Here is a 16,281-nt window from a genome sequence, read left to right as displayed (position 1 = left end):
ACAACTGTCATTTTTCACCGTAAATACTATATTGTTTTATTGGATCCCTTTTAAGACTATGATTAATTTAGAAGAGAAAGTGAATAATAATTGTTTTCTTTATAATATTTTATTTTATTTTATTATTTTCCTCTCATATTTTTTTATATATTTTTAAAATATATTAAATATTTTATATATTATCAAAATTTAAAAAATATATTAAATAATTTACATATTTTTAAAATTAAAAATAAATAATTTATATAAAGTAAAAAAATAAATTTTAATTAGTAAATATAAATAAATAATAATATTTATTATTTTTTACATTTTTATGCCATATTTTTTTTTTCTATTAAGTCTATATTTTTCTCTTATCTTACCAATCTTGATTTTATCTCAATACAAGTATTTGTAGATAAAATTATACTCAAGTTTCAGAAAATACACCCTAAATTTTACCTTATCTTGATAGAATTATTATATTAAATTATAAATTTTTTTAGTTACATGTTTTAAAATTAAATTAATAAAAATAATCAAGTTACTTAACTTCATCTTTAAAATTAAAATTTATAAAAAAATAACCGTTTATCTTTTATGTTTGAATATTTTTTTGATATAATAATTATAATAAATCAAGAGAACTAACGTTTTTTTTATTTTTACATTTAGATTCTAAAAAGAGTACATTCAATAAAATTATATATAATACAATTATATACTATAAAATAATATATTAGTAAAAATTTAAATGAAATATTATATATTAATATATAATATGCAGGTAAATAGTATAATACCCATATTCTTACTCTATCCGTGTTTGAACTTATTGAATAGATAATTAACCTGACTATTATAAATATTTCTTACGAATACTTATCAAACAATATACACATTGTCATCCTTGTGATGTAAAATCTCTCTTAGATAACTTTTAATTTTGGAATAGCCAAATTCCCAACACTTTTTCATTTCTTCATCATTAGCTATATAAATTTTAAAACTTAAACAAAGAAAGATAAAGCGATACTTTGTAATTATTAATAAACCTTTTTTTATGATATAACTTGTTGTTTTTGTCATAATTAGAATGAACTTTCAACTCATTTTTTAACGTATTTAATTTTATTTTAAATTTGATATTTTATTGCGCGTTGACTTTAATTTTAATTGATTTTGTCTTCAGATTTATCGATCTACTTGCTTTTTTAGGTTGATGTTAGTTATAGTAAAAGAGAAAAGATATATTTATTAATTGTTTAGGTAAATACAATATAATTTTTGTTGTTATATAAAAATAGAATTATATTTTTTAATAGTGTTTTAGATGAAATAAAAGTCTTAGATTATATTATTCTGAAGTCCTGAAAATAGCTATTACTTATTAATAAAGAAAAAACTACTTTGTTAGCTGATTGTTATTTGAACATACGAAATTGTATTCATCTTAACTATGTATAAGTATGTTTTAATTTTTTATTTTCCTGTAAGTATTAGTTTTTTTCTCTGTGTACATGAATTTTAAATTCTCATTGAATTGTTTCTAATAATATATATTTTATTTATAAAAAAATTAATAAAACTTATTTTTTATTTAATCTTATCTCATAGCGTTTGATTTATGTGTAATGAAAACATAATGCAACAAAATTCACGTTCAAGATATAAACAGCATGCATGTAATTTTATAATAGAAAAAATTTATTATATTTTTAATTGAATATTTATTATCAATTGAAATTTATATAAAACTATCATAAAAAAAGTTTATATACAACTCATTAAATAAAACAAGTGTCAATTTATACGCGATAAACTTTACATATAATCTAATTAATTAGGATATTTTAAAACTTCTTGTTTTAGGGAACTTGGCTCGACGATAAATTGGACAGGGTAATGGAAAATTGAATGCTTTCAATAATAATTGGAAAGGACCATTGGAGTAAGGTTCCACCTGTGATACTAAAGATTCCTTAAACAAGTTTAGAGGAATAGAGAAGTAAAGCAAAGAAAAAGGGGACTTTTAAAAAATATATATATGATTTTTTTTTCTATAAAACTTAAGAAGTACGTCCAAAAGAAGTTGTGGAGGACTTTTAATATTTTTAACCTTTTTTTTCTATAATGATTCCTTAAAAATATATTTATTTATTTATTTCAATTTTTTCTTTTCTTAAATTAAACTCATAAACAAAACTTAAAAAGACATGTTATTCTGTAAAAAGAAAAGATATGTTCTTTTAATCTTAAACAAAAGCAAACAACTGCCTTCAAATCACATGTTTAATTTGAAACGAAAGGGCGCTACTTTGCGATTCCTTTTATTTACTTACAGAGTCTCTCTTTTTCTTTTTTCACATATCCTCTTAATATTCATACTTAAATTTCTGATAAAAGTGATGAGCAAAAAAAGGAATAAAATAAAATAAAACAACTACTCTTTATCCATGGAAAAGAATTTAGCACAATGAGTTTAACTTATTGCTGGAAAATATATGTATGAATGTGAAACAGTAATATTAGTTTATTAATTTTAAAAAATTACTTTAAGTTATCCAATTAATTTGTTATTAATCTAATCTGAATATGTTTAATTATTTGCATTTTGAATAAGCATCATAAAAATACCGCATTTATAAATATAGTTTGGGATTATCCACAATCAAAAGAATTTGTTGTGCATACTTAGCAAAAAGAAATTATTTATTTTAAATAAGATAGTTAAGAGTAAAAATTAACTAAATTTTGTTAGGAGAATTTAGTAAAACCATTATTTATTGATTAATCACAACGAAAGATGCTGTCAAAAAGTTTATTTTTCATTGACACGTAAATAAAGAAAACAACAGTTCTCCTCGACACTTTCCTTATTTGGTTTTTTTTAAAAAATGACAGATAAAGTAAGGGAATGAAGATTATTATATTTCCATTAATTTAGTTGAAAAAGAGAGTAGAAAAGATGAAATGAAAGTTATTTTGTTTGTCCAAGAAGAATTAATAAATTATTGCATGTTTTTAATTATTAACGAAGGAAAGCATATAACAAATAAAATTAAGGATAGTTTTGTTAATATAAGTCAAAAGTTATAAATATATATCTTTTATTTAATGCTTATGATTTATTTATATGAGAGAAAGGAAAATAAAATTGAAAAATAATAACGATATAAATATATTTTTTTATCTAATAGAATAATAAAAACTGTATATTAAAATTTAAAAATTATTTTTTGCTAAATTTTTTGTTATATATTTTTCCTTTAATTTAAATTTACATTTCCCCTTTTTCCTTATTTTTTTTCTTCGAAATATGTAGAGAAAATAATGAAATAAGCGGATTTTCACTTCTTTATATTTCCTCTTTGTCTTCTTTCATTTTTTCAAACAAACAATTCAAAATAAAAAAATACCTTTTCAATGTCATTCATTAAAATTTACACAAGTACAATCTCTAAAAAGGATCAACTACGTGAAAAAGGATTATTTTATTATAAAATTTAAAAATTTAGAGAATAAAGCGTATACACATAAACCTTGAGGGAATAAATTAACACGGATTATTGTTTTCATACTAATATTGTATATCTGCTGTTATTTTAAAAAAATGAAAAAATGAATTTAAATATAAAATATAATACGGTAATAAAAAAATAAAATATATTTAAATAATGGAATATTCTCTTCCAAGCTGGATTTTGCATAACAGAAAAAATGTAAACAAGTGTTTGTCATATTCTTAGTATCAAGGTGAAATAAACAATTAACTAATAACGTTCTGCTAAAAAATTAATTAACTGATCTACTGCTAATATTAAAATACTCCCGATGCAATCTTATGCATATCTAATGACATAAGTGAGTTTTATATGTAATGTCATCATATGCTAAATTATTTTATTATAAAAATATTTTAACTAAAAAGCAGTTTTTCATAATAATAAAACAAGAAGAAAATGCTACTGACTTGTTAACGATGTTTGATAGATGTATTGAATATTAAATGAGATAAAATATATAGTTAATATTAAGTATTAAAGGTTTTTATTAGAAAAATAATTTTACAAAATGTTATATAAAAATAAAATTAATTAATAACGTATTACATTACTTTATTTTAAAAGATACTATAAGATGATTTTATAGTAACTCAGTTAATCATACATTTAACAAAAAAATTATTAAATAATGTTAATATAAGTCACTTGATGTAGCTTTTATATATATAATGTTTTACGGAAGTAGAACAGAACAAAATGTTTATTCATGCACCAATCGTTACCATCATGTCACTCTGTGTCATTGAAAAGTATCTACACAAATAATTGTAAAATAAAAGATAAGAAAAGATTTAAATAGTGGAAGATGCAGGTGTAATTCTGATTTTGTAATACAACATTGACATTGTCAAAGAAACCCGCGATGGGGAGTATGCAGGAATCAGATCCTTTAATTACACACTACTAAAGAGATAAAGATGAAAACTCCATCTGGGTCCCTACTGTCCCTTTTAGTTGTCCTTTTCCAAACCCAACTGTACCTCCAATGATAGAATTTTCCCCAACTGTTTCAACAAACACAAGCTAGCCTGGAGTGGAGACTGCTTTTGTATACAACAGTATACCTTGAGCTAAATTTGCCAGAAACAGTGAGTAAATATGTGTCTGTACGTATATTGATTGTATATTTATGCATTGACTTCTTATTTTAGTATTATTTTAAGAAAAGGTACTCCTATTTGTACTGGTGCGTTTCTCACTTCTACAAATGTTGGGTGTTTGTCTCAGTTCAGACTAGAGAGACACCAAGAAGAATCATAGAGATGAATCACAGGGTGGAGAGGACGAGGCTGGTTAAAGGGAGGGTGGTTTTGATGAAGAAGGGTGTGTTGGATTTTCATGACATAAAAGCCAACGTTCTTGATCGAATTCATGAGTTATTGGGCAGGGGTGTTTCTCTTCAGCTCATTAGTGCTACTACTCCTGATCCAGGTCCTATTTCTCTCTCTCTCTCACTCACACTTAACCATAAACTACATGAGAGAATGTGCACAAAAGCTATGATTTGTTCATGAGAGGAAGAAGAGTCCACAAAGACCAGAAAGTGTATTTTTTGTTACTTTAGCAGATCCAATGACTAAAATTTTGTGTTTTGTATGTTATTATAGCAAAGGGGCTAAGAGGGAAGCATGGAAAGGTTGCATACTTGGAGAGATGGCTTTCAACCATTTCCTCTTTGACAACAACAACAGACACAGAGTTCTCTATTACATTTGAGTGGGATGAGAGCATGGGAGTTCCAGGGGCCTTCATGATCAGAAACCATCATCATAGCCAGTTCTACCTCAAAACAGTTACCATAGAAGACATTCCAGGGTATGGTCCTGTGAATTTTGTTTGCAATTCTTGGGTCTACCCTGCTCATCGTTACAAGTATGATCGTGTCTTCTTTGCCAACAAGGTAATGACTAACTTCTTTCAAGGTCCAAAGGTTATTTTCTCTATTGCTTTTCTGGTTTAGTCTTCCCTTATGGTCAAAAATTCTAAATTCTTAAAATTGTAAACAAAACTATAGAGAACTTCGTGGCAGATAAAAAAAATGTATTCAAAACTATAGAAGACAATAATAGAACAATGCTGATAAAAAAACAAAAGAAAAAGAACTATGTGATTATAATATTTGAAATTGAAATTATTGATTTTTTTAAGATTAAATATGTAAATTTTTCTTATAACTTTTAATACATTTAATAAAAAAATATTTTAATTTTTAACTAATAGCTTTGGAAGGTCCCGAAACTTTATTATTACTCTTAAATAATCTTGCTTCTATTTTAGTGGCATAGTTAAAGCTGTCATGCCCAGATAAGCATGTCATCACTTCTCTCTTGCCTGAATAGCCTGAATAATCAATTTTCTTCGTACACTGAGTTTTGATTATGTTATAGATATCACGAATTTGACCGTACAGTATTTATGAATAATTATTGAGTTTTGTTAATTTTATTCTTTATGACTGACTTTAAACATTTTAAAAAGATAATTTTTATTGAAAAATGCATTTATTATAAAAATATAATATATATATATATATATATCTTTATAATTTTATTATTTTTAATTTTACAACTTTAATTCTAAAAAGTGAGATTAATATTTTTATAATTAATTATTATTAGTTCTAATAATTTGCAGTATTGTCTTCAACATTTTGCATGTGCCTTTACTGACAAAAGGTTGTTGGACCGACGCGAATCTCCGAAAGGGATTGGCCGTAATATTTAATTCTTAATTATAAATTCTTATTAAATTTACTGCGTGAATGAAATTATATTATTATTTTTAAATAATTAATATTAGTAAATTTTATTAAAAATGAAAGTATTTATTATTTTTATAATTTTAATATAATAAATATATATTTTTATAAAAAAATCCAAAACTAAAAACTAGGTTTACCAAACACAAAATTTATACTAAAAATTTGTCTAATATTACTTTCATCAGTCCGTATAATATAAAGTTAAGTTTAGGGTTTGTCTAAAATACACATATAGTTTATAAAGTATTTATTAGTTACAAGCTAAACTCTATTAAAAAGTAGGTAAGGGTGAGAAATTTATGACAATATTTTTATAAAATTATATTGACTAATATTTTTCAATTTTATTCAATTTTAAAGATAAGCAAAAGAAATCTATGTATAGATATAAAATGATGAGATAAAATATTAAAAAAATTATTATATCAATATTTAGATATTTTATTAAAATATAAAACTTAGAAATATTAAATAAAATAAAGTAAATATATCTCGACTCATTCTATTTTTAAAGAATTTAATTAAAATGGATAGATAATATAATTTTTTTATATTGTTATTCAATCATAGATTATTAAAATAAGAATTAATTTGATTTAGAAATCAAATTTTTTGTTTCGAATTATTATACAATATGGAATTTGGATTCATATAAAATTAAAATTTATCTTTAAAATTTATTAAAAATAAAATAATTTTTATATAATTATGCTATTTAATGAGACTGGTATAGTTAATCCATTTAATTAAATTTAAAATAAGATCAATACCTTTAAAGCCATAATATTTCAAAACAATAAATAACTTCTTATTTTTAATAATTTTGAAACACAATTTTTATTTAAAAATAAGTCAAAACCTACCCTTTAACGTTTTAAACGCATTTACAGAATGAAATAGTTAAATCAAATCAAATGACGACGAATGTTAAATGGAAAGAGCAGCTTATTGGATTTGTTTATGAGCACAAAACCCATAAGCAACAAGGATATTGCTTTTACTTTAGGTTTTAGAAACACCTTTGCAATTCAAATAATTTCACAGCTCTTAGCGTGTATAGAGCTTGAGAGGGAAGAAAAGAATACAAATGGAAGAGAGAAAAGATGGAAAAATTATTGGATGGCGCAGAGTTCAGACACTCCTAACGTAAAAGCAATTGATGAAACAATTGTAAAGAAAGAAAAGAAAAAGACTTAAATGTATATTTTAATTTTTATAAATATGATTAAATTGAATATAATATTTATAAATTTGAAAATTTGAAAATTCTGAGTATCTAGATGGGTATCGTTGATAAACACATGAATAATATTTGTGATCTTGTAAATGTCTTGCGCATACTTGAAAGTTGAAACAACTTGGGTTTGTGATTCAGGCTTATCTTCCGAGTGAAACACCAGAGCCACTGCGCAAGTTCAGGGAAGAAGAATTAATAGTCCTCCGAGGAAAAGGGTACGGAAAACTTTATGAATGGGACAGAGTGTATGACTATGCATACTATAATGATTTGGGAACCCCAGATTCCGGTCCTGACTATGCACGCCCTGTTCTTGGAGGATCACACTTTCCATATCCTCGCAGAGGAAGAACCAGTCGTCCACATACCAAAACAGGTTAGCAACTAAACTACGTTGGAATTGGACTAATGCCAATAACACTCACTTATAGTTTTATTTAAGGGTGCCAAGAATTCACAATGCTATGAGCCTGTCATATGGAAAACAAATATAAATGAAAAAATGTTCTCTTCAGTTGATAAAATTTTATCATTTTTAGATGGTTAAAATCAATTGTACATACTGATGTTGACATAACCGTTATTTATCAACGGATGTCTTCAAGCTGCCTTAGCAGTATTCTCTTGCAAAATTTTCAATGGTGACAAATGAGTAATCTGATTGTGTCATGGTTGCAGATCCCAAAACAGAGTCAAGATTGCATCTTCTAAATCTAAACATTTATGTTCCGAGGGACGAACAGTTTGGGCGTGTAAAGTTTTCAGATTTTCTAGCTTATTCGCTTAAATCCGTTGCTCAGGTTTTGCTTCCAGAGCTTAAATCTGTGTGTGACAAAACTATTAATGAGTTTGACACCTTTGAAGATGTACTTGATGTTTTTGAGGGATGTATTAAGCTGCCAAGTGGACCTATAGCTAATAAACTTAGAGAGCTTATTCCCTATGAGCTGCTGAGAGAACTTGTTAGGAATGATGGTGAGAGATTCCTTAAATTCCCAGTGCCTGACGTCATTAAAGGTATTATAATAATAATGTTTTTCTCTTATTTCTCCTGGTTTGGATGCACTAATTGGTCTGCTTTATTATTAATTTAATGTTAATTTAATGTTTGTAGCGAGCAAGACTGCATGGAGGACAGACGAGGAATTTGGAAGAGAAATGCTTGCTGGGGTTAACCCTGTTATCATTCGCCGTCTCCAAGTACTAAATTAAACAGAACTAACGACGATTCATAGTTTTACTAGTGATGTAAAAAAGAGTCATCATCACTTTATCTTTGAAATTATAAGTGTAATCCATTTTAACCTTTAAATTAATAAAAGTTTCCCTTTAGTCTTTAATTTTATAAAAATTCTTTTATTTTAGTCTTTAATGCTAACAAAATATACAATGAAAAAGGATTAAAATAAGACTCTCTTAAGATTAAGGACTCAAGTGAGTAACGCTTGCAACTCATGATCAAATTACTCAAATTTATGTCATTGCAAGTAACTTAAACCTAAATGCCACATGCAGGAATTTCCCCCAGCCAGCAAGTTAGACCCAAGAGTCTATGGAGACCAAACAAGCTCCATCAGAGCAACGCATATAGAAAATAGTTTGGATGGGTTCACCATAGATGAGGTACTAATCGGGATTCTCTTGTGCCTTGACCATAGTTTTATGTAAATGAAGCCAAACCCATATTCAAATTAATATGCTGCTACGTTTTTATCTTGCAGGCGCTTCAACAAATGAGGCTATTTATATTAGATCATCACGACGCATTGATGCCATATATAAGTCGAATAAACTCTACCAACACAAAGACTTATGCCACTAGAACACTCCTGTTTCTACAAGATGATGGTACATTGAAGCCGCTGGCTATTGAATTAAGCTTACCCCATCCACAAGGGGAACAACATGGAGCTGTCAGCAAAGTTTTCACTGCAGCACAAGAAGGAATAGCGGCTACAGTGTGGCAGCTGGCTAAAGCTTATGCAGCTGTGAATGATTCAGGATATCATCAACTGGTTAGCCATTGGTATGACATCCACAAAAGTAATCTCTATAGTAGCAAGGTGTTTCAGACTTAATAACGAGAAAGCTATGACTCTTCTGCAGGTTATACACCCATGCAGTGATTGAACCATTCATAATAGCCACAAACAGACAGCTCAGTATTCTTCACCCAATACACAAGCTCTTGAAGCCACACTTCAGAGATACAATGCATATAAATGCCTTAGCTCGGCACACTCTCATCAATGCTGGAGGAGTGCTAGAGAAAACAGTTTTCCCTGGTAAATTTGCCTTGGAAATGTCAGCTATTATTTACAAAAGCTGGGTATTCACCGAACAGGCACTGCCAGCTGATCTGCTCAAGAGGTGAATTCAGAAACATGAGTCACAAAATGGCCTTCTAACGTGGTTTTGAACAAAAAAAAAATTGTATTTATTAATTCTTTAACCAGAAACTGATTATTAAGACCTTATTATGATTCTATTTGATTGAATTTCAGGGGGATGGCAGTTCAAGATTCAAGCTGCCCTCATGGACTTAGACTTGTGATAGAGGATTATCCATTTGCTGTTGATGGGCTAGAAATATGGGAAGCAATACTAACATGGGTGACCGAATATTGTAACTTCTATTACACCTCTGATGAGATGGTTGAGAGTGACACTGAACTCAAGAATTGGTGGAAAGAACTCCGCAATGAGGGTCATGGAGACTTAAAAGATAAGCCATGGTGGCCAGAGATGAAGACAAGAGAGGAACTGATTCAATCATGCACCATTATCATATGGCTGGCTTCTGCATTCCATGCAGCTGTAAACTTTGGACAATACCCTTTTGCTGGATACCTCCCTAACCGTCCAACAGTGAGTCGTAGGTTCATGCCTGAGCCAGGTACCCCAGAGTATGAGGAGCTTAAGACAGACCCTGATTTGGCATTCCTTAAAACAATCACTGCACAGTTCCAAACACTCCTTGGTGTGTCCCTGATAGAAGTTCTATCTAGGCACTCAACTGAAGAGTTTTACCTTGGCCAGACCGATAACCCTGACTGGACTTTGGATGCTGAACCTTTGGCAGCATTTCAGCGGTTTTCACAAAGGCTTATGGAAATTGAGAACAATATTATGGAAAGGAACAAGGATAAGAGATTGAAAAACAGGAATGGCCCTGTCAAAATGCCTTACACTCTTCTCTATCCCAATACCTCCGATTATTCTAGAGAGGGTGGACTCACTGGGAAGGGAATCCCCAACAGTATATCCATCTAAAATTGCTATGCCACTTTCTATGCTCTTTTGTAGTCCTAGCCAAGGATTTTGTGTGTCAAATAAACAATTCTAGCATGTATCGTGACTGCTTTTGCAGCAATTTTTTTCATTGTTAGTAATGCCAAGACCAGAGTGATATAATTTATTACCATATTAGTTGTCTTTAAATTACTAATATCAATTGGTTCAGCTCATTCAGTAATACCTTTTTAATTGATTCCTGTTACAATTTTGGGAATGGAGAAATAAGGATTGGTTGACACGTTACAGGAAGAAAACGGGAGAGAGAGGAGGGAATATATTAACAGCTTAACCCTTGTGCCAAAAACGGCGATCTATTTTATTGGTTCATAGCTTTTTTTACACAATTTCAAATAATTCTTTCAAAATTTATTTAAATTTATCTTATTAAATAAATGCGTAAACTACGTATGAGGTTAAACTTAAGTAAATGACCTGGATAGTATTTGTTTCAATTTTTTCTATTCCTTTCCTTGTAAAAGTAGACATCCATTCAATTAGCTTTTATAGATATTTAATTTTTTTGAGCTTTTGTTCATTGAAAAAAGTTACTTTTATTTTGAAGAGTTTTTTTTAAAAATTGTTTGATCTATTTTCTATTTTAAGGAAGAAAAAGAAATATGAAAAATGAACTAAAACTTTACAGCTAAATTTATTAAAATAAATTATAAATTGTCATATAATAAACTCGAAAAGAACAAACCTTTTGTTCACTTTGCAAGTTCGTCAAATTAACTTATTTTACATTTATATTAGCAAAGAAGCAGCAAATATTTGTTAAGAGATAAATCGGATTGCAATAAGCAGAGTTTATCTAAATTAGTTATGATTTATATTTGGTTTATCAAAAAATGGAATTGATTACTTTATGGAAGCTCGAATAATTTTTTTTATCTCAAACTCCTTTTTGTAAAATTATAATTATTTGTGTATAATGATTTTAATAATATATTTGGATCGAAAATTTCGTCAAACATAACTCTAAAATTTACATTAACATGATCTTTTTAAACGATTACTCATTGACTACAGTTGTTTTAAAATTTAAAATAATTATCCAATTAACTATAAGTTTATATAATTTTATGTGATGAAAAATAAAATAAAAAATCAACGCAAGCAGTTGAGAAACAATTTATTTTGAAAAAAGATATTTGAAAATCCTTTAGAACGGGCCTAAGGAGCATGAAGCTCCATGAATAAGAGGTGTGAGGCTTGGGTGAGAGATCAAATCAAAATCTTACATTTTAATTGGTCAAGCGATATCACCTTATCCATATCCACATCCACACCACACATCCAAAAACTCTTACAATCAATCTACTTTACTACCTTTCCTTTTGTTTCCAATTGATCTCTCACAGCCAAACACACTCCCCTCACAATCTCTCTACGAATTACATCATCATGGCCATGGCAACCCAAGCCTCCCTCTTCACCCCACCTCTCTCTGGTCCCAAACCAAGTGACCGTGTCTCTGTGGCATGGAAGCAAACATCGAGCCTGTCATTCACCGGCCCCAAACCCCTCCTCAAGTTCACAAGAACAATCAAAGCAGCTGCAGATGAGACAACAGAGGCACCACCAGCAAAGGAAGAGGCACCAGTGGGCTTCACCCCACCTCAATTGGACCCAAACACTCCCTCCCCAATCTTTGCTGGCAGCACTGGAGGGCTTTTGCGGAAGGCCCAAGTGGAGGAGTTTTATGTTATCACCTGGGACTCTCCTAAAGAACAAATCTTTGAAATGCCCACTGGTGGTGCAGCCATCATGAGAGAGGGTCCCAACCTCCTCAAGTTGGCTAGGAAGGAACAGTGCTTGGCTCTTGGGACTAGGCTTAGGTCTAAGTACAAGATCAAGTACCAGTTCTACAGGGTCTTCCCCAGTGGAGAGGTTCAATATTTGCACCCCAAGGATGGTGTCTACCCAGAGAAAGTCAACCCGGGTCGCCAAGGTGTTGGCCAGAACTACAGGTCTATTGGTAAGAATGTGAATCCAATTGAGGTCAAGTTCACTGGCAAGCAACCCTACGATTTGTAAGATGCTCAATTTCGTATATTCTGTTGTGATGTACCTATGATTAAATTTATGTCACAAATGTTAAACTCTGTACCTTTATCTTTCCAGCTGTTTTCTTTTCCTATTTTATGATTGTTCTGTCGACCGCATGTTTTGGAATGTTAATTTGCTTCCGCTTCATCAAACGTATGCCTGAGTAGTGGATACCAAAACCCAACGAGGATAGGTTGCGCAAGAGTAAGGATTTTATGATCAATGATTCTATATGAATGAATCCAATATTAAATAACGAATGGAAGGAGTACTCACAACAAATTCCTATTCTTTCCCTGGGCTTCTTGTAGAATCATCATTCGAGTTACCAGCTGCAACTGAGAAGCCTAGTTAACCCTATTCGCTTAAGTAAAATCCTAGAAGACAGACATTTAGTTTGAATTTATGCACATTTTATTCACATATTTTTTTACATCTTAAAATTTTGATCTTTTTTCTCTTGGTACAGTGGGAGTAATGAAGTTTGATTTTCTTAAGGGAAAAAAAAGAGAGGGACTATTCCGTAATAGAAAAACTAGTTAAAATATCTTTCATAAGGGCTTACGAAGATATTTTAAAAATTATAAAAGTTGAACCAAATCTCAAATCATATACAACAAATATTAACATATCTACGACCATGCTATAGGCTAACCATTTAAAACATCTACAATAATGTCTTAATGTGTTAAAACTTGCAAATAAATTTCAACAAGGCAATTGAATTGCACCAAATGACTAAGATTTGGAATAAATCTTATACAAAATTTTCTTTTTATATGTTTGTCTCAATTTTAATATGTTATTCTTTTTTAAAAAATTCAAAACGAAATATCGTTTATAAATTGAGTTACATCTCAAGTCAAAATTAAAAGTTTTAACGTAGTAGTAAAAAAAATAAATTACCTGCTATACTTTAAGAGTTATTGGTGCTATTTATTAATTAAAATTAAAATTATAATCGATTAATAGCACCGACAAAATTTAGAAAACTGTACCCTTTTTTTTTGTTCTATCAAAAGAAAACAAAATTTTTAATAAATAAATACTATGCAAGTAATAATAATAATAAAAAAAGACTCAAGGCAAAATTTGGACTACCCAATACTAAGCCAAGTTATCCTATCAACTCGTGCAACTTATCCGAGACTATTAGAGATGGAGTCTAACCTTCTATTTCCCAAAAGATATTGAGTCACAGTAGTGCGTTAATCTATTAGCCTGCTTTTAGATTAAGATGGGCTAAGCCGATCATTAGGTTATCCAATTCAACTTGGATTGGATGCAATTATTTAATTTAATGCTTTTTACTTTATATTACTCTAAAGAGTTTATATTCTTGTTAAAAAAAATGGTGAAGAGCTTATATGAATTAATTGGTCTGTTTCTGATTGTTTAAAATTAGAATTTTAATAAGTCACTATAATTAATAACAAAGAAATTCGAATAATGAAGTTTGAAGCTAAGATCTTAGATAAATTACTCAATTTATTCTTTATAATCCAATTCTAGTGACTTCTTGATATTCCAGTTTTTAAACTAAGAATACAAACTCTTGACTTAAAGTAGTGTAAAGTAAAAAGTATTAAATTTAATAATATGCTTGCCAGTTGATTTGGATAACTTAGTAGTTGGCTTAGCCCATCTTAATCCCAAAGCAGGTTATTATATTAGCCCACTATTGTGTCTCATCTCAATCCTAACAGTAGTAGTAGCTGTAACATATAAAATAATTGACTAAACAAGAAACATGAGAATTTAATTGAAACAAACTGAAAAGACTAGTAAGTTGCATTTGACATAAAGATGACAATTATTAAAATAGGAATGGGAAATATATGCGATGAAATGCACATCCACATGGCAAAGTATAAAACGTAGAATTGCAAGTAAACGAATTTATTGAGCAAAGAAATCGTACATTCCTAAATTCCGGTGGTGAAGCTGACGAGACGCCAAAAGTTTGTGCGATAATGTGTGCCTTTCAACCTCTTACTACGTCTTCTCCTTCCTTGTTCCTACAAAACCAATTAACGTTAAATTCAAAGGATTTTGACAAGCACTATAACGAACTAATGTTAAAATTAACTGTTTATTTAAGATATTAAAACTCAACCACAATATCTTTTCATATTATAACGAACTAATGTCCCTACTCCGGTCATCCTAATTTTTTGTTTGAAACTTCAAATCACAACTTTTCCTAATTCAAACATGTATTCTTATCTTTATATCTCTCATTTGCTTTTTAAATTCAATGGTTAATAATACACCAACGTATGGTTAATATAATACATTTTCCTCCGTTTGTTTATCTTTCTTTAAACATTCTTTTGATGTAGAATTGCAATATGCATCCAGGTTCGAAATGTCACAAGATACTTATTTTTCAAAAAATTGATCTCTACAATTTTTGCTGTAAAATATTTGTGTGTGTGTGGAGGATATTTTGGTTCATAAATTACTTATTTATTTTTATCATATAGGAGCTTATAGGATTGCACAACAAACCCTAATTAGACTACACTGCATAGAGTGTTTAAGTGAGAGTTTTTAAAGATAATACGAGAAGAAGACATTTTTTTATTTTAGATTAAAATAATTATGTTATTTATAATAATAAACACATTAAATATATATTAATATATTTTTATTTTAAAAATTATTAAATTAAAATATATTTATTTAAAATAAAAATTTTGCATTTTCCTTTCTTTCCTTCCAAATTTTACCTTCAAATTAAAGACAATTACTTAAACTACTATAATTAGCACTGAATTTTCTAACTTCATAATTTTTAAAATTCCTATATAATTCTTTTTTATTCTGTATAAAATACCACGCAAAATGTTTTAGTTATAAAATCTTCATCATAACGAACGGAAAACTTTTATCGTTATAGTGCCGGTGTTATTGGTATTGATTCTCAAGTTTTCAAAATTTAATATACTTTTCCTAAATCCAAACGATTTATATTTTTTAACCTATTTATTTAAGTTAATTATACACTTTTTGAAATTTTAAATATTTTATTTATATTTTTGAGAATTTACTTAAATTAAAAGATACCTGTGTTCTTATTATGAACTTAGATTTGGCTAACATAAATATATAATAAAAAAAATGTAACAATGAGCATATTCTTTATTTTTTTTCCCTGTATGACACACGTGCTAGACATGCAATTATACTATTACGCAAGAGAATGTTAATAAATTTTGAATATATTTATTAAAATATTTTTTAATTTTAATTAAAATTTATTAAAAATAGAAAACGTAAGTCCTACTCGTAATTTAATCCACTTCACGTGTAGTCTTATAATATTTAATCAATTTAAATTAATAATTTAAAGTGTGTTTAAAAAGGTATATTAAAGTCTGTTAATG

General features: G+C 28.6%; 2 protein-coding genes across 7 annotated transcripts; both read left to right on the top strand.

The window, feature by feature from the left end:
• The first annotated feature begins 4,377 nt into the window (after nt 1-4,377).
• On the top strand, nt 4,378-11,077 carry LOC113873505 (linoleate 9S-lipoxygenase 5-like). 5 transcript variants are annotated; one of them, XM_027511653.1, is made up of 10 exons: nt 4,563-4,636; nt 4,776-4,979; nt 5,156-5,448; nt 7,685-7,922; nt 8,225-8,563; nt 8,661-8,716; nt 9,062-9,169; nt 9,268-9,572; nt 9,653-9,916; nt 10,051-11,077. In XM_027511653.1, exons 2-10 carry the CDS (start codon nt 4,811-4,813, stop codon nt 10,817-10,819), a joined length of 2,541 nt encoding a protein of 846 aa, XP_027367454.1. In that variant the 5' UTR covers nt 4,563-4,636; nt 4,776-4,810; the 3' UTR covers nt 10,820-11,077. The 5 variants fall into 5 exon arrangements, with proteins under 5 accessions (XP_027367449.1, XP_027367454.1, XP_027367453.1 ...); XM_027511652.1 differs by having other exon boundaries at nt 4,591-4,636; nt 8,661-8,746; nt 10,051-10,982; XM_027511650.1 differs by having other exon boundaries at nt 4,597-4,654; nt 8,661-8,746; nt 10,051-11,010.
• Nucleotides 11,078-12,159: 1,082 nt separating this feature from the next.
• Nucleotides 12,160-13,499, top strand: LOC113871307 (photosystem I reaction center subunit II, chloroplastic-like). 2 transcript variants are annotated; one of them, XM_027508337.1, is made up of 2 exons: nt 12,160-12,876; nt 12,968-13,390. In XM_027508337.1, exons 1-2 carry the CDS (start codon nt 12,248-12,250, stop codon nt 13,053-13,055), a joined length of 717 nt encoding a protein of 238 aa, XP_027364138.1. In that variant the 5' UTR covers nt 12,160-12,247; the 3' UTR covers nt 13,056-13,390. The 2 variants fall into 2 exon arrangements, with proteins under 2 accessions (XP_027364138.1, XP_027364139.1); XM_027508338.1 differs by having other exon boundaries at nt 12,160-13,499.
• The last annotated feature ends 2,782 nt before the right edge of the window (nt 13,500-16,281 follow it).

Source organism: Abrus precatorius, unplaced genomic scaffold (genome assembly GCF_003935025.1).
Source record: "Abrus precatorius isolate BTA unplaced genomic scaffold, Abrus_2018 Scaffold7, whole genome shotgun sequence".
Lineage (NCBI taxonomy): Eukaryota > Viridiplantae > Streptophyta > Magnoliopsida > Fabales > Fabaceae > Abrus > Abrus precatorius.
Note: the sequence above shows the minus strand (reverse complement) of the source record. Positions and strands in the feature narration are given on the sequence as shown.